This window comes from Nilaparvata lugens, chromosome 2, assembly GCF_014356525.2.
Source record: "Nilaparvata lugens isolate BPH chromosome 2, ASM1435652v1, whole genome shotgun sequence".
Lineage (NCBI taxonomy): Eukaryota > Metazoa > Arthropoda > Insecta > Hemiptera > Delphacidae > Nilaparvata > Nilaparvata lugens.
The window spans coordinates 24080164-24101384 of NC_052505.1; the positions used below are offsets into that span (position 1 = coordinate 24080164).

The window sequence follows — 21221 nt, forward strand, 5'->3', positions numbered from 1 at the left end:
TGTCGATTAGAGTTAGTCGACTGAAGGATTCCAGACAGGAAACTCCGTAAGTTTAACATGAGCGCTTGAATACTCACGAGAAATTAGAGAATGCTGGCCGATTAAGAACGGTAACTTCGCCGCCGTTGTATCCCTACCTCTGTATGCCTTCTCTGCTGCGCATGTCCCTCCCAAGTCAGAAGTTAATTTGTACAGAGTATAGCCCCTTGCATCTTAAGCTGCGTACAGACTTGCGCGCCACGAACACGCGCATTTCACTTTAAATCAGCTGATTATACCTGTATTTGTATAGAAACAGTAAAGTACGATATTATAATAAGCTCATCAGCTGATGAAAAGTGAAATGTGCGTGTTCGTGGCGCTCAAGTCTGGACACACCTACATACCTGATTCTTGGCAGCGAACGCGCAGAGGTGGGAATGCTTCCTGAAGGTGTGTTGTCCTTGCTGATTTGCCACACCGACCGCTCATGTTGCTATAACACAATTCTGCAACTGCGGATGATAACACAATTAATAGCTGATTCATAAGGTATTGTTGAATACCTCTACAAAATATATGACCAGATCAAAAATTGAACCCGGTAGTCTGGCCAGATATAGATGATGGTTCAAATTGATAGTTTATCGATCCATTCCGAGCAGCAATGTATTAATGCACGGTTTTGATGTATTTTACGGTTGATGCATTATTATACGGTGATGTATTTCGTAGGTGATTGTTGTGACTTTGATCTTGATGGCCACAGTGGAATTATTTTTGGAAACTCTTTTGGTAATATTGTTGCTTCATAGTCCATATAATTTTAGATTATACTATTGGTGTTTCCAGTTTAATTGCTCTTATTTCTACAATACGTTCATGCCAATAGTTGTACTACTAACATAATTATCTTTACATAATATATTAGTGTTTTTAACTATAAGTTTCATATTTGCAAAGTTTCTATTATTCTCTATTCTTTGTTTATTTTTTATTTTCTTCTTGAATTCTTTATTAGTATTAGTTACATACGTTTTCCTTTGATCTGCTACTATAAGTTTCATATTTGCAAGGTTTTCTACTATTTTGTTTTCAGTTTCTTTCTAAAACGCAATAGTATAATTATTAGTTAAGCTATTTTATTTTCATTTTAATGTATTGTTTTTCAAATTGTATGCTCAATGTGCGTTATGAGGGCAATAATGGGATTCAGTTCCTGGTGCTCTCAAATATGTAAATTTTTTAAAATAAATATAACGACGTGCAGTCAATTGTTAAAGTAAATAAACAAATTTGTTCACTTACTGACTGGAGTAGGCCTACGTTTAAACGGCAAGTGTTCCCTTTCAACAGACTTTTGAAAATAGACGCTTGCCATTTGAAATTACTCCAGTCAGTAATTGAAAAAATTGCTTATTTACTTAAACAATTGACTGCACGTCGTTATAAATACATCAGAACCGAGTATAATGGTTCAATCACAATCAAAAGAACGGTTACCCTTACACTGCTGCGATTTCAGTCTTTTTCTTGTCACTAAACCATCTATAAGTTTCCAACAGACACTTTTGTTTAGTTGCACTCAGGTAGTATTTCTCAAGTAACTAGCCGATCATTTTGTATACATAGCTTAGTCACAGGCTTAGTCGACTAGTTGAATAAGAAGTAGCTGTGCTACTCAAAGACCTTAAAGATGCATAGACTCACATGCAGCGCTAGTGTCGTACTTGGAATTGAAATCGGCCATTGAGGGGGCAACCTATAAGATTATTACATACCAATGCCTTTGTAATTTATAGCATCACAAATATATAGATATAATATCTCGTGCTAAAATACCCCAATGACAGCCTTCAATTTCAAGTAAGAGCTGTCATTGGGAAGGCATAGGCATTGTGGGTCTATATATCTCTTTAAGGTCTTTGGTGCTACTAGACTTGAATCAATGAAACTTTTGTATTGGACAGCATAAGAAAATTATGCTTTTCACAACACAAAAGTTTCATTAATCCGACAGAAATATCCGGTGGTCAAATGAATCAATTAATTTCAAAAGAGCCTAATTATTAGGGCAATGATGAAGTTCTAGTCCTCCTTTGTGTGGGGACATAATTACTATGGTGTTGAAGATTTATTCTTCCTCTATTGCTGAACGCAACAAATAATTTTATAAATTATCACCATTCAAGTTTTCTGTGTGCAAGCGTCTCCACTACATAGCGACCACATAGTACAAATTTGTATTACGTGGTCACTGCCACAGACCAGTGAATTGATACTTCACGTTCACAGTATAGTTTATATAATTATACGTTTTAGATTTATGTGTTACCAGAGAATAGCTATATAGCTTTGTTTATGTTATAACTTGTTAATAAACAGACAAAAATGAAAAGCTTTAAGTTGCCGTTTTATATAACCAAAAATAAAAATAGTACAAGGACTACCTTATTATTTTATCTACCAATGTTATTACATTAGTGTCATTTGCATTGTAAATAAAATGAATAAATAAATATACACAGTGAAATAGAATATAATCGTTATTTTTTATTCCATTGTGTAAACGGAAATCTAGGCTTTTTCATTGTCTTTTTGTGTTTTTTGGATTTCTGTTTTCTGTGAATTGCACCAATGAACAAACAACTTCCTTCTGTTGGTGGTGCCTAAAACATGTTTCAATAAAGATATATAGGTTTTACATATTGCAAAATTGACACATAAATTGACTGGAAATTGTTAGAACTTCTTCATACTTCGGCGAAAGGAAAAAGCAAAATTACTGTCTATTCCTGACTATCCATTATAATCTTGGAACGAAATACAATTTCAATGATCGTGGAATCATCATCAGTGACATTTGTTCGAGACCAAGATGAAACTTGAGTTGTTTTTTTTTTGTAATAGAAATGATTTGAGGAATAGACAATAACTGTTTATTTATGTTACCTTAGTAATGTAAATTAAGTGCCGGATGCACAAAAGCCGGTTAAATTTTAACCGTGATTAATTTCACGTGAACCAATCAGAGAAGCCGTCTTTTCTAAAAGGCCGTCTGTAATTGAGTCTCCTAAAATTAATCACGGTTAAAATTTAACCGGCTTCTGTGCAACCGGGCCTAAGATTTATTGTATTTTCAACTTCTGCAATAGAGAATTTAAATAACTATAGTCCGTACAAAATTACTTTTGACTTTGAGGAATATTCGGCGCAGAGAAATGGAGGGAGATCAGCCAATTACAGTGATGAATAGGTAGAAGCACAGTTGCCAATTAGTCGATAAGAGTCAGTCGTCTGACTGCTTTAAGACAGGAAACTTCGCATGTGTAGCATGAGAACATGAACAGTCACTAGAAGTTAGAGAACGCTGGCCGGTTCAGAACGGCAACATCGCGCCTCTGTATGACTTCTGCTGTATGCTTTCTCTGCTGCGCATGTCCCTAAGCGGTACTAGCTAATGGGAGTGGTTTTTACTGAATGCACCACAGTATTTATATAAAAGTAACAAACATCGTCGATTTATTGTTCTAAACTACTGTCTCATGTCTTGAGTTCTAATATCATGCATTTTCAAAAATCACTCAGTCAATGATTTAAATTGAAATGACCTTTTTGCACTCACCGATTTCTCGACGAATCGACAGGACAGGACAGGAAGCCCTCCGATTAGCTGATTTTTGATACGTCATTCTCATCCTCATCAGCTTCCTGTCCTGTCGTGTCGTCGAGGAATCGGTGTGAAAACTAGCATTAACGAAGATCTACTGCAGCTTCAAAGACGAAACCAAGTTACATCATAATGAAATATTGAGAAAAATTGCTTATAGGGTAATAAGAAACCAATTTTTTGATACAAAAATTTAATGATTCAAAATGAAATATTTGATTTGGAGATGAGTAATACTCATTAAGAAAGCAAACCACTTGATAATTGATTGAAAAACAAAACGAAAGGTAACTTCTTACAATAATAATGTTGTTACACCATCTTTAGTTTGTGATAAATAATATGATTGCAATAGGAACAGTCATGATACAGTAGAGATATGCCTACAGTTAATCATACTGTGTTCGCAAGACATCACCAATCTCCTAAAAATATTTACAATTACTACGTGAATTGACCTAATAAAGTATAAGATTATACAAACATCTATTTATCAGGGAACATCAAACAGTTTGAGAGGATAGTAGTAGCTGACGAACGTACATTTTAATGTTTACTGTAGTTAAACATAGATGAAATTTCTAATTGAATGGATAAAATATTCACAAGTTTTGAAAATAATAAGAACGCTGATAAAACAGTGAGATAGTACGTTAATAAGACAGTATGGTCTTGTAGTTGATAAGATAGTACGGTAAGACATTGTGGACACAGAGGTAATATTTTGAAAAACACTTATTGAAGGCCATCAGCTTATCAACTCAATTCGAAATATTTTAAAGTAAAATTGATCAATATGAGATATATTTTGAAAAATGCTAATTGCAGAGTAATGCTTAAGATTAGAACTGTCAATTCGTTTCCCTTTATGAATCAATGAAGAATTTCCCCTTTACTCCTACCAGATATGATTCCTACTCCTGAAACACATCAGGAATGTTTATTAAATTTCTTAATATTGGAATCTTGTTCGATCTTGTACAACTACAGCTATTAATAAGTAATTTGTATGTGTGTTCTCGATAGAAATATAATCATGTTAATAAACACCAAACTAATTAAAAGGAGAAAGAGAATACAAAAATTAATAACAAAATTTGAATAATATTGATCGATTCTTCTATAAGATACTGGAACGAAAGAAAATTACTAACTAGATTATAAGATAATTGAACAAAAATACTATCTTCTGTAAGATACTGGGAGGAAAAAAATTATTAACTAGATTATCAAGAAATAATAATATATAACATTCATTTTCTTATATATTTTAAGAAGTGGTCACATTAGGGTGTGTGGTTAGGTCCTTAGGAGGATATAGATATCCTCATAATATGAGGATATATTCATACCCTTTCAAGACCGCTAAAACTCGGAACGTCTGAAAGTACTTTATGTAACACACCTTTATAAAAATACCTCATTTCTACTGAATTATTCAAAATAAAACTTTACAGGAAGAACTCTGCAATAGAACGAAAAAATGAATAATTATTTCTATTTCTCTACTTGAATGTTTGGTCAATCCACCTGAAATGATTGACTGTCACCTGACCTGGATTATGGCAATTAGTTTTAATTAAGGTTGCCATTCAAAATAAAATAAATAAGAGGTACAGTATTTGATTATTACACAAAATTGAATAAGATACATCACATTTGACTCATAATACAAGGCGAATCAAATTGATTAAACAAGGTACCAAAATTTACTGCATATTATGTAGCGATATATTGCAGAAATGATAGTCAACATATAAAAAAAAAAAAAACAAAAAAAACATACTTTTCTGGGACCTGTTTGAGAAAAAATTTGAAGTATTGTAAATTGTAAAAGGTTAATAGTAGTAGCCTTTATGCACATATTTTACAAACAAACAACAGCGAGTGGCGTTCACATAATAAACAATGACTTTTCTATCATGTGGTGTGCGCACATCTTATTAGCTACCGTAGCCTATTACCGTTTACAAGACCAACAATTTTATATAAAAACAAACCCTTGGAATGAAAAACGTCACTTACATGCCAAAAATAAAAAATAACTGAAATATATCAGACAATAATGCATAAAAATTATGCTGAAGTTTTAAATGTTGTAGTTATAAACTTTAAAGTAGGCCTATGTCTTTAGCACAATAGATAACACACTCATAATATACAAAATCTAGTAAAAAGTGATTACTTTGAAGGAGTATCTACCTCTTTACCGGTTGCCTCTTTGTTAGGAGACGCCGCCGTTGGTGTCGGGTCCTTGGTGAGTCGGAAAACTTCGTCGACGGACAAGTTTTCAGTTCTTTTGCTGAAAGCTTTTACTTCTTCAGCAAAAGCCTCTCGGAAAGTTTTACCGTCAGGGACAGTAAACAAGGACTTGAGTTTATTGTATACGTACTCCGCCTTGGTCCGAATCATTGAAGCCTTTGATGTAAAGTTCTGGACGGCCTCCTCATCCATGTTCCATCGTGATGTGTTTCCGATGTACTTACGCAGCTTCTTAATAGTTTCCACGCATTCGGGATGCTTCTTCAGCATTAAAGGTGTGAGTTGGATTTCCATCATTTCATCAAGTAGCCTCAAACAATTATCCGGGTCAGCACGAACAAGATTAAGACTTCCACGGATGTGCACATCAATATCTAAAAGCTGTGCTTCAATCCTTAAATATTCCAGTTTAAAGTCGTTGTCTTCTGCCGAGCATCCTTTACCCATTTCTTCTATCACTTTAAGTCTTGAATGGTGTATTTCTTCTAGCTCTTTTTTAATCCCTTCAGGAATTATTTCGCCGGATTCAATCTTGGTTTTCAATGCAAGAGCTTTTTTCAAACTTTCTGCGTGCCACTGAAGCCTAGCTTTATCGCTTTTGAAAGATTCTGGTTTATTTTTATTCAAGTCTATTTTCACTTCCTGGCCACCGGGTGTTAAAGCTGTCAACACATTGTCAATAGAAGATTCAACACTACAAATCATGTCTTTTTGTCCTTTTTTTTCCTTAGAAGTATCAGTACTTGCCTTTGTAGATTCTCCTTCTGTCGATTCAGCTCCCTCTTGATCAGCAAATTTTTTTGGTCTAATTTTTCGTCCAGATCTTGATTTTACAGATGACTCATCAATTGAACTGTCATGAGATGCTTCAGCCGAAGATGGCGTTGTATCTTGTCTCTTCTTTGCTTCAGGTTCTGCAGACTTGTCAACTTCAGCTGCCTTTCGTTTGGATGCTTTTGTAGCACTCACTTTTGGACTGGGTGTTGTTAATCCTGCCTTAGGAGTCTTCTTTTGCGTTGAATTTCCGTGAGGAGCTTCGTCGATAACAAGATTTCCTTCGATATCACTGTCGTTCTCAGATGGGGTTATGCTAGCTGTGCTAGTATTGAGATTGGCGGGACGAGCTTTTGGGGTTAATCCCAACTCTTGCTCAATTTGTTCGATACCTTCCTTAAAACCACGCTTCTTCATAGGCTTGCCAAACTTTTCACGATTATCAATATAAGAGAAGAGTTCTTCTGTTTTGCAAATTGCTGTTTCGCGAGTACCGTAAAAAAATACATGATATTTCATTTTGTTAGGCGTCTCGTCAGCGACTCCTTCTACTCGCGCGGGCCAAGGTGGGTAGCCTCTGACTTTAGCGAATACTTTATCACCGGGTCCGTATCGTTTTGCCATGATTAAAATGCAAGCCCAAAGGCTAAAAAACTTATATATTTCTTAAAAATTCACAATAATTTAATAAATTCACTAAAAACTGCAAACACTAACAACACAGGATCACAGGAAACAACAGTAAATTTTAAGCAGTATGACCAACCTCAATGACCTAAACATTACTTGTGTAACTGGTAAAATCTGTCTGATTTATTGCTCGGAATATTTCCTTCCAAAATGATTAATAACATAAAAGTAATTTACAAAGCTATGAATTATTTTAAATTTTTATCATTGATATTATATTGTTATTGAAACACAGCCATCTGTATAGTAATGGAACTACCGGTAAATTGAATTTTAGTATTCCAGCACGCAGGTAAGTCAGGTTAAAATTCTGAAATATTTTTTAATTGAAAATTACAAGTGTTAATTATTTTGATGTGTCGAATAAGAATTTTTAGGCCTATTGGAATTACAGAAATTAATCAAAATGGACTATGAAAATATTCTTACTCCAGAAATGAGATTGAAACAAATTTCTGATGTTGGGAATACAGTTGAATTGAATTCTAGTATTCCAGCACGCAGGTAAGTCAAGTTAAATTCTGAAATATTTGTAATAGATAAATTAATTTCGAACCTAAAATACTAACATCAATTTAAAGATATTAAATAGAAGTTATTTAATTTGCTGGTTATTTGTTTGAAAATTGCTTCATACCTATAAAGGTAGCATTACTAGCCAATATAAATTAAGGTTATAAGAACTAGCATTAGGTACTACATAATGTGTAAGACTAATGATTCAAAAATCTCAACATTTATTTATGTTGAGTCAGTTTAGCATATTCTTCATTTTTTAAATGCTCCAAACCAAGCAAAACTTGAGTTTTTTAAATTTCATGAAGAGAGATGTATTTTCAACAATTAAACTTTATTGAATAAAACCTACTCATTTATAATAAAAATTGACAGGTCACCATCCTAGATTTCGGAGAACCTGCTATTGATAACTTTCTTATTATAAGCTCCATCCCTTCACCTAGGAAGTACTACATATATAGGAATAGTTTTAATTGTATTTTGAGATATAAAACTTATGGTATGTAATTCAATTATTGGTCTAAATATTGATAAAAGCTGTTTTTTTTGTCAAAAAATTTTTTCAACAAACTCCTTTCAATATTTTTTCTACATCCATTTTTTTATCATCTACACTTTTTGTTTCAATTCATTCAAGATAATTAATCGCTTTAAATTTTGCAGGTATTTCAAGTCTGGACTTGAAATGGTACGCATGGCAAACGTCTATTACGACGAAGGAAACCTTGAAAATGCCTTTGGTCTATATATGAAATTTATGACGTGAGTATGTTGAATAATTCCGACATAGCCTAACTATCTGGCACTGTTTTAGGTTGATGATAACTACCAAGCAAGTTTATACAAGCATGAAGTCGTGAAAATTAATTTACATTCCAATTTAAAAATAAATACTAGATTCAGAACTATGTTTTTTAACTCGCATATTCGTATTGTAAAAGAAATTTACTCATAAAGGATTTCAAATAACATATTCCAAAAAATTATAAAGCTGTGGTCATTTGGGCAGACAATTCTCGTTCTGATTCGCTGTAAACTCTCAACACCCAGCAGGCAAGAGTCCTTATTCCCTCGAATTCGTCTTGACACACCAACCTACAGACGTTTGATTCTCTTACATATCACAAAAGACAAATCATTCCCAGTAGGCAACTCCTGTAAGTAAGCAGTAAGAAGTAAGTGAAAAAGGCAACTCCTCTCTTAGTAGAATTCTTTCTAATCCCGATTCACCCCTCTACTGTGCCACCCGATGGACCCCAACAACACGGGACATTACAGATTGCAATGAAACTTTTCCTGAATCTCAAACGACCAGTCACAGATGTTCAAGCAGGGGATGACGAGAGTCATCTGTCAGTTCAGTTCTCTCCTTATCCCTTGAAACTTTCAACTTTATTGTAGCCTGAGACATCCTGTGATTTACGGATTGTTCCATTACTGTTGTATCCATAAGCTTTGCATGTGCTGAAGCGTCTGGTGCAGCATATTCAGCTGCTCATAAACACGGCAATAATTAAAACTTATGACTACTGATGAATTTCACAAGGAAAGTTATTTGAACTCTAGCAATTTACAAATTTGAAATCTGAAGCAATTAATCTAACAAAAGTCCAGATTAAAAAATAAATCAATTCAGAAAGTCTCTCATTACAGACCAGAATAAGTTTTCTGATTGAAGAATCGATACAAGAACGGGTTAGATCTGTGATCTCATCTAACTTGAACAATTCAAGATTGTATTATGTGTACTTCCTTTCAACTTTCTTTTGTAAAATTAAAATGTATGATACCGTGTAGCCTAGTGGTTTATAAATAAGATAGAATTGATTCTTATTAAATAAAAATACTAAGAAATTGTCAAAAATCAGATTTATTCATACGATAGGTTTCGGTTGTCAATCTCTGATAAACTGATAAACAGAATCTCAATCTCTGATAAACTGATTGACCATTGTGTATCAGAGATTGGCAATGGTGTAACAACCGAAACCGGTCTTTCCAAGTATCAATAAATCTGTGGGTTTTGACAATTTCTTAGTATTTTTATCTAATATGAATAATTACCGTACCTTAATATCAACTTCTCAACTACACAAAAAGTGAATTGATTCTTATAGCAATACATTTTATTTATTTTATGTTCACCCAAGCACGTTTTGTATCCTATGTGACTATTATAAAAACAAATTTAAAGGAGTAGACTAAATTTCGCTGCATAAAAGGACACTAGTAGTATAGTATCCCTGTGTGTAGCGTGCTTGTGGGAAATGTTAATTTTATGGAGGAGTTGAAATCTATATAATGCATGTTTAATGATTTCGAATGTATGATAACTTTATTTGAAATTACTTCTTGAGTGAATGAATTTGGATAAAGCTTCAAGAGTACCAGATAACTACACTCCAAATAATTATCTCCATTAAATAAAGTAGCCAGTCAATAATTAAATTCGCTTGGACCTCCCGTAAAAATTGTTGAAAATCGACCTCCCGTATCTCTGAAAATATTCATTCCTCAATGAAACTCAGGAATGAACGATTCAGGCTCATTTCGCAATTGACTTAGTGGAAATCAGAAAGCCTTGAAATATTAGAATCTATTGAGGGAATCAATCAATTCAAACTAATACCTTGCAGAACGGTCCCCTTCTTCAAATTAACGGTATCAACCAGTATGCCAAATCTATTGGAGAGTCCAATACATTATCTAATCAGCCAGGCAATATAAGTCTCTGGCCATCTTCAGTTTTTATGGTGAACATCTACATTCTGGAAGGAACTGTAATTCTCATTAAAATTATTCACATTCTTCTATGGTGAGGTCCACATTATAATGGCAGTGTGTGATTTGCAATGGTGTTGCTATCCTTGTCTATCATTCATGAAAGCAGATGGAGCTATCTCTTTCACGCTTTACGATGTTGCCACATCATTTATCAACAATGTAGAAATTCAACTAATTGACAAAATATTTAATCTCAATAATGAAAATTTATTATTAAATCTTTATAAAATATATTTTCCTGGCAAATAAAATATGATTAACAATTTTCAACAATAATGAACAGTTAAATTGATGAGATATAACAGTATCAGCTTTTTGGGTGGCAAGGCTGAGATGTGGCAACCCTTTTCTCCTATCTCCCTACACTGCCTTTATAACGTGGATCTCACCATAGAGATTGATAATGATCCAACTACAAAAACAAGTTCATCGTTGATCCGATGAAGAAGTGATTGTAACAATTACAAATCTTTTCATTCAACACAATTACGTTGATCAAAAAATATTTTCAAGACAATTGTAATAGTTGTGTTTTTTACAGAAACTGAACTAACAATACATTTTTTGGTGAATTGTATAGTTGTGCTTTGTACTACTATACTTGGAGATAACATTTTATTTATTGTTGGTAGGAAAGGAGAGCACAAGAAGAGCGGCTACGCTTGGAGAGAGAGGCGGCTGAAGCGGCGGCAAGAAAAGCGGCAACGACGTCACAGCGATTGATGACATCAGAAGTGAAACGCAGCCTGCCCGCCGACGGATGGAGTCTGGCCAAGAGTGTCACTCCTGTTCCCCCCCTCCCCGCCGATCTGCTCCTCTATCCGTCTGATGACGTCACCCCTACTCCTTTTCCTACTCCTGTTTCTGTCCCCATACCGACGAGGTAAGCATAGGTTCTACTGAGCATTATCCTCCCATGTGCCCTAGGCTTGATGGAGGCTAATAAGGCGGATTAGATTCGAATATGTATTTATGTATATTATTTCAAAACAAATAGAAATAGAAATAAAAATCTCAGTACCCTTTTTTTGAATTATTTTATCAAACCATTCCATTCACAGCATTTATTCATGCCATTTTCAGTGATATCACTTGAAAATGGCATGAATGTTGAAACATGTTGTGATAAGATAATTCAAAAAAGGTTCTGAGATATTTATTTCTATTTATATTATAAGTAGCCCTAAACAGAAAAGAGACAATATTTCAAAACAATTCTGTGAAAATTTCAAATCAGTGTGCGGTGGTTTCAGACAAGATACAAAAAATGGTGGATGAAAAATTAGGTTACTGTCAGTATCAGTTATTTATTTATTCCAAGAAAACATAGAAAGGCTCACAAACTCCAGTACGAGCCTTAATGACATATATGATAGTATAACATTACAATCAACTTACAAAAAAGAAAACAAAAGAAAATAATATCGCACTTCATAAAATATTCACGATTCAGTATAACTAATAAGATTTGAAGAGAACGATATTTGGGTTAGATTCCGGAAAGTTAGCAAAGGGGTATAGGATGAAAGATACATATAGAAAGAAGAAACATTTGATAAAAAAAGGGATTTAGTAGAGCTCAAAAATAATATTTCATTCATCAATTTAGCAGCATAATTTTTCACAAGTTTTTTTGAATGTATTGTAGCGGTCATAGAATGGGTTTAGTCTATTGTACAATCTCATTGTTCTATTTAGGTAGGAATTGAAATGGTGAGCGGTTCTGACAAACGGTATCTGAAATAGCATATTAAGTCTTGGTCTATTGCATGGAACATGAAAATTTAACAAATTTATGAAATCTGGCATGAATATATTATTATTTAGAATTTCATATAATAACATTAATGCTCTAATGGATCTTCTGGTTTTCAATTTTTGGACTTTAAATGTTGACCTCGAAGTTTCAGTGGAAAAAGCTATTGGACAAAATGTATTGTACTTTTTGAAATAGAGAAACCTTAATAATTTATTTTGAATAATCTCCAAATTATTAACGACAGTGCTCTGTGAGGGCTCCCAAACAAGTGCTGCATACTCTAGCTTGCTCCTCACTGTTGCATTATAAATATTCAATATGACCTCACATCTAGTGGGCTTACAATTACGAAAAATAAACCCTAGTGATCTATTTGGCCGAATTCATGACATGAGCCAAATGATCCCTGTATTCAAGTGCTGGGTCCATCAGGACTCCCAGGTTTCTCATACTCGTTACTCTGTCAAGAAAAGTATCATTTATTTTATAACTGTACTGTCTAAGATTTTTTGGCGGGTAAAGATAATGAACTTGGTTTATGAAATATTGATTTCTAATTTATTCACTCCACACCACCTCTGAACACCGTCCAAATCCCGTTGCAAGAAGGTACAATCATGAATATCAGATATAGGTTTGTAGAACTTGACATCATCAGCAAACAGCAGAATACCGGACTTTCCAATGAAATCAGGAAGATCATTTATTAGTAATAAGAACAATAATAGGCCAAGATTTGATCCCTGAGGGACACCTGATGTGTTAGTGAATTCAAGAGACATCTGATTATTGAATAATACCTAAGATTTCCTATCATAGAGATAACTTTAAAAAATGTAATAAGACTTTCAAACAGTCCGAAACCTCTCATCTTATTCAAAAGTACTTTGAAATTCACTGTATCAAATGCTTTTTTATAATCTAAATAAATTACATGGACGCGACCTTGTACATCTAGCTCAGAGGAAACAGATTGGGAAAACTGCAGCAAATTAGTAACCGTTGATCGCGAAGGCATGAACCCATGTTGAAAAGGGGAAATTACAGCCTTTACGTGATTGAATACTCTACTGTAAAGTATATACTCAAATACCTTGATTGCTGAGTTCAAAATAGAATCGGTCGAAAGTTTCCGATTATATTTTTAGTACCAGATTTTTGGATGGGTGTTATCCTAGCAACTTTCCATTTTGTAGGATATTTATTTGATTTGAGAGTCAAGTTGAAGATGAATTTCAAGGGTTTAGTGAGTATATCCTTACATACTTTTATTATATATCCTGGCACTCCATCAGGTCCACAAGAGCGTGTGGCTTTCAGGTTATCTATGGGTGAGCTGACTTCTTCCTCAGAGATAAATTTCATTTGAAATTTATCAAGAGGTGGCAGAATGTAATTCATATTATTTGCTTCATTGTCGTTTTCGGGAGGTGAAGTATCATTATTGTTATTGCGATTAATATAGGTTGAATAAAAATAATCAGCAAATGCCTGAGGCACCTCCTGATTGGTATATTTACATCCATTCCATTCAAAACAAACCATCCCTGACCTTGATTCCTTTTTACTCCCTACGTAATTCCAGAATTGTTTCATATTGGTTTTAATTTCGCATTGCAATGAGTCTATGTACTTCTGAAAAGCTATATTTATTTCTGATTTTATTGACGCTCTTAAATCTATGAATTTGTTCAAGTAGTATCTGGAGAACGATTTTTTACGCGCACACTTATTTTTAGATTTAATCATTTGAATTATATTACTCGTATACCAAACTGGATATCTAGATTTAATCATTTTTTTATTTTTTGGTATATGCAAAGTGAAGACATTATTCATCAATTCATAGAAACAATCAAGAGCTAGATCTACATCATGAAATTCATATAAACCATTCCAATCAGAATATCTGAGTGTTAAATAAAATTCAAGTTACCTTTTTCACCCAAAAACATCTTTCGACAAAACATTGTTTTCTTGTTCCAATTCTATCTCATTAGTGTGCGATTCATTCATTTAAGGGCATGCCATACCGACATCTGTTAGTATATAGGTGAAAGCGAGCTATCGGACGTTTTTTTGCAAGCCAGGACACACCGAGCTCGCGGTTCTCTCTATATCGTTCTATACCGAGCTCGCGGTTCTCAATAGTAGTGGAAGATTAGTGTCGTAGGTTGTACAGCTTTAAAAATTCCCCACGAGGTTTTCTAAATGGGACCAGGCCATACTTCTCGCTATCGCGGCGGGTGTCTCGAAAAATCGGTAAGAACATGTTTTGTCGAAGGACCTATTAGCCGAGCCAGATAGCCGAGTTGACTAAGGCGTTGCAGGCGTTGTCTGCTAGTGCTACCTGGTCGCGGGTTCGAATCCCATCAATTAAGCATGGACGTTTGATCATATCTCATCTCATCTCATTTTTTTGTCCTACTAGCCATATCACCAATCAATACAATAGTTGGAAATACTTTCAGGCTTCCAACCAAAACTGTTTCTCCCCTGACTTTCAAACAACTAGGTCTTAGTGAAATAATGATTTGAGGTTCAATTTTACCAAACGTCAAACGTTTAGATATGACCAAAGATTTATATTCTAAAAAACAACACTCAAGCCGGGGCCACCTGCCATGCAGCGTTAAGATCCAATCAAGGCCTTGAATGGCCTCTAAAACGGCCTAGAATGCTGAATGCCACACATGTCCGTCATGTGGTTCGATATAACCACCACCCCACAGAAATGTTGGACATGAGTCGGATCGGAACACTGTATGATAACCATCTGAATGTAGATTTATTAGAATGATATCAGAACCAGTTTTATTTTTACCAGAACAGTGATATTTTTTGATACCAGAACAATGATATTTTTTAGTATAATTGAGAATCAATTCCAAAACATCTCTGATTAAACCGTGTTCAATTTTGTAATCTAATTATAATTTTAATGTATTGAAATCGACCACATCAGTTCGAACAGAAATATTTTGTTATTTCAATAAAGTTTTCTAATAGGGCTACTTGAATGTTCAATTATTATAAGAGTGCTCAAAACTAGGTAGTTGTGTTTATATTAAACAAGTTCATTTTGACACTTGAAAATGGAATGATTACTCGAAACGATTTTTGTGTATATAAAACATTTAATGAGGGTACTAGTAATTTTCTTTAATAACTTGTTATTCCATCTTGAGTTTTAAACAATTTTGATGTGGTTTTTAGTGGAGCAGCCAAAGACAGCCGACCCGACATTGATCGCAGCAAAAAGCCGTCGCTGCTGAGTGCGGTTCACACGTCGCGCCACGCGCTGCGAACGGTTGTCGTGCCGTCCACTCTCATGCACAAGTTCCTCTCCATCGCATCCTCCAACACCAACAACAACATTGAAACCTGTGGCATTCTGGGCGGAGTGCTGGTATGTACAAATCTGTCCTTGAAACTGATTGTATAGATGTATAGACTGCAATTAATGCAGTCACTGAGGCCGTGATGCTGTGTCGTTAAGACGTGTTCTTAACAAGTTATTTTATTGAATAATCTTATTTAGAAAAAACACATTCTCGACGGCAAAAAAGTTCAAGAATAAAATATCTTGTTTACTCGAATTCAACTTCATTTGAAATAAATATGAACCAAATAATATTAAAAGGCTCTTGGTACATAATTAATACGAGAATAACTTTTATGCCAGCACTATACTGTTATTGCAATATAAAAAACCCAGGCTGAATCTGCAGCGCCAATATCTGCTTGCTTTGTTCTAATTTTCCGTTACCAATCATAATGCTTTACAATTTAATTGACGATTTGAAGTCAGTAGTTTTCATAGAAGAACATTGTCGTTACATTTCCTTTTCTACAGCCTTGTATAATAGTTGTAATTAAAGTCATCCCGGTATATCTGATTAAATAATCATCAATTCTTTTTCAAATACTGAATATTTGAAATGTACAATTTGACAATGGTGTGGAGTAAGAAAAGGTTAGAGTTATCTGCTTTGTCTAATGACAGACAAGAAAACCAATGTTAAACGTTTATTTTACCGTTATGAATTTTTTTTTGAAACGGATGCTGAATTTAGAATGTACATCTCACTATATCAATCGAATCCAAGCTTTCGTGTAAAACGAGAAATTTTATTCTTGAACTTTTTTTGTCGTCGAGAATGTGTTATTGCGCTAAGTAAGCTTACTGAATAAAATAACTTGTTAAGAAAAAGTCTTTCACTTAATGTGTATATATTTCCCTCGTATTGTCAATATATTTCATTTTACAACTCAATTATGTGTAAGAACGGGTGGGTAAAATGATAGATAGAATTGTGTTGTTTCCAGGAGTACAACAAGCTAGTCGTAACACATCTATTAGTGCCTCTGCAAACAGGAAAGTCGGACGCTTGCATCACTCAGAAAGAAGAGCAGATATTCGATTATCAAGATCAGAACGAGTTGGTTACCTTCGGTTGGATTCATGTAAGTCTCATTATACATTTATGGATAGAACCATATTTTCTAAAAACGTATTTCTTCTTGTTAGTTGAAAGATAATGTTTTAATAATATAAAAATAATTTTAAAATTATGAAAAGGGTATTATTTTCAACTAATAAGGGTAGAAAATTATTAGCCTGCAAATATTGGAATTGATAGGTTGATTCTCTTGAGACTGTCAGCATTGGTTGAATGGAAATCACTGGTGCTATCTATAAGGAATGCTGACAGTTTGACGTGGATCTCACTGTAGGATATTTGTTTATTCTCTTAATACTGATTATAATAAGTTCAATTCTTATTGATCGATCCATTTCAAACGAGATACGATAATCTTGCAATAATATTATAAAAATCTCATCAAGCGGCTCAGTATGTTTATGTTGAAGCTTATGAAGCTTATTGTGTGTCCCAAAAGTATGTTAGTTAGGCAAACCAACTCCTGTGTCCTTTACAAGGTCCAGGAGTTTTTTCCCCTACACCAACATCCCATTCCTCACCCGATTGCTTACAGCCAAACAGAGCCCTTCTTCTGGCTCCAAGACTTTCGCAATCCAGTATGATATGCTTAGCAGTCTCTTCAGACTGATTACAAAGCCTACACATCTGGCTTTCAATTCTGAGTCCAATTGTATGGAGATGTTTCCTGAAGTGGCCATGTCCAGTTATCAGGGCAATTACCTGCTTGACCTGACCTCTACCCAGACTCACCAGCCAGCTGGTGAAGCGAGGGCTTGCGTCTGCCAGCAGCCTTTTGCCAAGTGCTTGACCAGGGTGACCCTGCCATTGCTGGTAACACATTTATTTCTCTATCCTCTACTGAATTATATTTACTTTTGAATTGTAGGAATTGACATTTCTTACTATTTATTGTTAATTGCCTTTGCTTCAAGAATTGGACAATTGACTGTACTCCAGTAAAAGCATTTATTTCTAGACTATCTAATAAATAATTGTTAAAGATAAGCGATGTGTCATCAGCAAACAACAGAGCTCTGTGATCTTTTAACTCTTTTGGTAATTGGTTCACATACAACAGAAACAGTAAGGGACCCAGAATTGAGCCTTGAGGTACTCCAGCCTGGACCTCCAGTTTTTGAGATTTAATTTTTACTATTTCATTCCCATCCACCTTGGTAAGCTCAACACACTGGTTTCTACCTATGAGATATGATTCAAACCATTTTAGTTCTATACCATTCACACCTACAGTTTTTAGTATTTCCAATAATATTCTATGGTTCACACAATCAAAAGCTTTGGATAAATCAAGAAATATTGCGGCTGCCTTCTCACCTGAATCTATTATATCTATTAGTCTTTCAACAAGGGATACTATTGCAGTCTTAGTAGATTTCCCTTTCTGGAACCCATGCTGTTCATCACATATGAAATTAATTTCTTCCAGGTGCATCAATAACCTATTTAAAACTACTCTTTCAAAAATTTTACTTATTACATTTAGAATACTAATGGGTCTATAATTTTCAACTCTTTCAGAATCACCGCTCTTGAAAATTGGCAAAATTTTTCCTTGTTTCAGATCATCAGGAAAATACCCTGCTCTAGTGAAGTATTAAGGAGATGCAATAAAGGGTCCAGTAATTCATTTTCACATTCTTTTAAAATTTTGCTTGAGACCCCATCCAATCCTACTGTTTTTTTGTTATTCAATTTTTTATTATTCTTGACAACTCATCTCTTGATAATGGATGAATTTAAATACCTTTTCAATTGGCTCAGCATTTAATGTAGTTGTATTATAAGTATTAGTGTTCAGTGACTTTTGGAGATTATATGCAACCTGTTGATAATATTTATTGAAAAAGTTACAAATGTCTATACTATCATCCATATAATTCCATGTTCATCGATTATCCTAGGGACATTAGTAACTGTATCTTTTGAGCTGCTCTCCTATTTCTATTAATTACCTCCCAAACAGCAGAGTTAAAATTGGTACTAGTTGTTAATATTTCAGCTGTTTTCTTACACTTAGCTTTCCTCACTTCTTTTGCATAGTTTTTCTTTAGACATTTGTATTTGACCTCACTCGGAACATCCCTCACTAATTTAAATTCCTCATAAGCTTCCCTAACAATATTTCTTTGAGTAAGGATATCTTCAGTTATCCATTCATCTACTTTGTTTAATTTACTTTTTACTTTGACTTTTTTTATTGGACAGCATACACTAATGTGAAATCTTAGAGTATCAATGAATTGCTTATATTTGTAATTTAGGTTACAACTGTTATAAACACTACTCCAATTTTCTTGAAGCAGTTCCTGCTTCAAACAATTTATATTTCCTAGCTCATATTGCTGAATTTCTTTCACAAAAGTTTTTTTTCTGCTTGGATTCTGGCCCTGCAACTTAACATCTAAAATTTGATAGTTATGATCTGATAGATCTGAGCTACCTAACCTGACATTACAACCTTCTATATTTGTGAGGATATTATCAATAATTGTCTGTGAAGTTCGAGTTACTCTTGTATATTCGTGGACCTTAATTTCTAAATTATTCATATTAATAATATCTCTAATATCCTCTGTCATTTTATCCTGCCTGGCAAAATCGGTATTGAAATCTCCTACTACTATAACATTTGTGAAACGAGCGGTTGTAATTTCCAAAAGTGTATGGAGCAGCTCACAAAATTTTTGCCAGTCTCCATTTGGTGACCTATAGATACCTAACACTGCTACCTCAAATCGATCATCAATTTTTAACCTTAGTCCCGTCACCTCTAAATCCATCTCAACAGAAAATCTCTTAACAAAATCCAGTTCATAAGTTTGGGTATGTTTAGCATTGCTAGTGAATATACATACACCACCACTTCTATGAGCTATTCTACAAAATTCTGATCTCAGTGAATAGCCTGGAATCCTAACTTGATTTATTTCCTTTATTTTTAAGCCATGCTCTGTGAAAATAACAATGTCAGGATCCTCCTGTTTAAGAAATACTTCTAATCTGTCAATTTTGTTGCGAAGATACTGAATATTTTGATGATAAATACTAAAAACCTTACCATCTTGTGCTACTCTATCTCTAGCATTTGTAGCTATTTCCCTTTCCCTGTTTTGAGCCAATTTACTAAAAAATCGTTATTTGTTTTTTTGACTGTTTTTAAACCAGAGGATTGCAAACGGCTTTCAATCAGCTCTGCCAATCTATTACAAAAGATTACTTTGCCAGATCGATTTAGATGCAACCCATGATTAGTGAAGTTATGTCTTTTCAGCCTTTCATTTAGAAAACAAATCCCCAGTTGTTTAGAATTCTTATTTTTTAGGCTGTTGATTGTATTATGGATTGATTTGTTTGTCGAATTGATTGCTTCATTTAATTCTGGCCTATCAAACCTATTAGGAATAGTACTTATTATTAAGTTTGTTTTTTTGCTGAGTGGCACAATTTCCTTGATTTTTTCTGTTACTTGAGGAAGATGATTCAAGTTAGGTTCATTTATATTATTTGAGCCACCCAGTACAATTAGATAGTCATTTTCATCAAAGTCTTTAGTTTGTTCCCTAGCTGACTCTACAACTGCATTAATTGATGCACTTGGCTTGAAAAAACATTGGACATCAAATTTATTTTTTAATCTTTTATCAAGGAGATCACTGCAATCACGTCCATGACTGGACGTCAGTAGCAGAACTCTCCCTTTCCTATCTTTATTTCCCTCAGCTATATTTTTGGTTGCTGTCTTCAAAACCTCACTGTACGTTTTATTTCGACCATTTTCAGAGCATTTCCCATCATTTAGGTTAGATTCTATTTTTTTGCATTTGGACGGAGGTTCTATCATACATTTAGTATTATCAAATTTAGATTTTAGTTTCTTTATTTCCTCCGACATTAGACTACATTGATTTTTTAGATTTAGTATTTCTTTTTTATGGTCTTCATCTTGTAATTTTATAATCAGTTCCAAAGATTTAATTTCTTCTACCATCCCTAACCTTTCTTCCTCAGACGTTTTTAAAGTTACTTCTAATTGGTTTTTTAAATTAGTGTGGCTACTTTGTAGTTGAGCAACTTTTTCGGCTAAAGTAGTTTGAAGAACTGGGTTTTTGGTTTTGGCGTTTTTGAATTTTGGTTTTGGGAACGCGTAAGTACTCTCGCTATGTTTACATTTCTATTATTAACCTTCGGTGTTTTACTTGAGCTCATCTTCCTATCTAAGAAATTATATTACTTGCAATAATAATAATTGATTTATAAATGATAGGATTTTAATTTGGTTATAATTTTAGTCAAGTAAACTATCTATGTTTATTTTTAA

At 34.0% G+C, this 21221-nt stretch overlaps 2 protein-coding genes across 3 annotated transcripts in view; one reads left to right on the forward strand and one right to left on the reverse strand.

The window, feature by feature from the left end:
* Positions 1-2512: 2512 nt before the first annotated feature.
* On the reverse strand, positions 2513-7583 carry LOC111050099 (PC4 and SFRS1-interacting protein). Of its 2 annotated transcripts, none has more exons than XM_039420843.1 (2): positions 5852-7583; positions 2513-2648 (listed from the first exon to the last, which is right to left on the reverse strand). In XM_039420843.1, the coding sequence occupies exons 1-2, from the start codon at positions 7307-7309 to the stop codon at positions 2526-2528; spliced, it is 1581 nt and encodes a 526-aa protein (XP_039276777.1). In that variant the 5' UTR covers positions 7310-7583; the 3' UTR covers positions 2513-2525. The 2 variants fall into 2 exon arrangements, with proteins under 2 accessions (XP_039276777.1, XP_022192041.2); XM_022336349.2 differs by lacking the exon at positions 2513-2648 and adding an exon at positions 3826-4569.
* A 56-nt stretch (positions 7584-7639) lies between these two features.
* Positions 7640-21221, forward strand: part of LOC111050100 (AMSH-like protease) — a 29695-nt gene continuing 16113 nt past the window's right edge. Inside the window, exons 1-6 of the mRNA XM_039420022.1 lie at positions 7640-7879; positions 8558-8656; positions 8709-8730; positions 11311-11561; positions 15654-15846; positions 16767-16904. Of these exons, the coding sequence (XP_039275956.1) occupies positions 7782-7879; positions 8558-8656; positions 8709-8730; positions 11311-11561; positions 15654-15846; positions 16767-16904 (801 nt within the window). The 5' untranslated portion in view covers positions 7640-7781. The remainder of the gene's footprint in view (positions 7880-8557; positions 8657-8708; positions 8731-11310; positions 11562-15653; positions 15847-16766; positions 16905-21221) is intronic.

Bases quoted from the DNA above. Each gene is read 5' to 3' on its own strand.
- LOC111050099 (XM_039420843.1), bottom strand. From the start codon at position 7,309: ATGGCAAAACGATACGGACCCGGTGATAAAGTATTCGCTAAAGTCAGA. The intron at 2,649-5,851 runs GTAGATACTCCT...AACATGTTTTAG, and splicing joins AAGAGGCAACCGGTAAAGAG to GCACCACCAACAGAAGGAAG.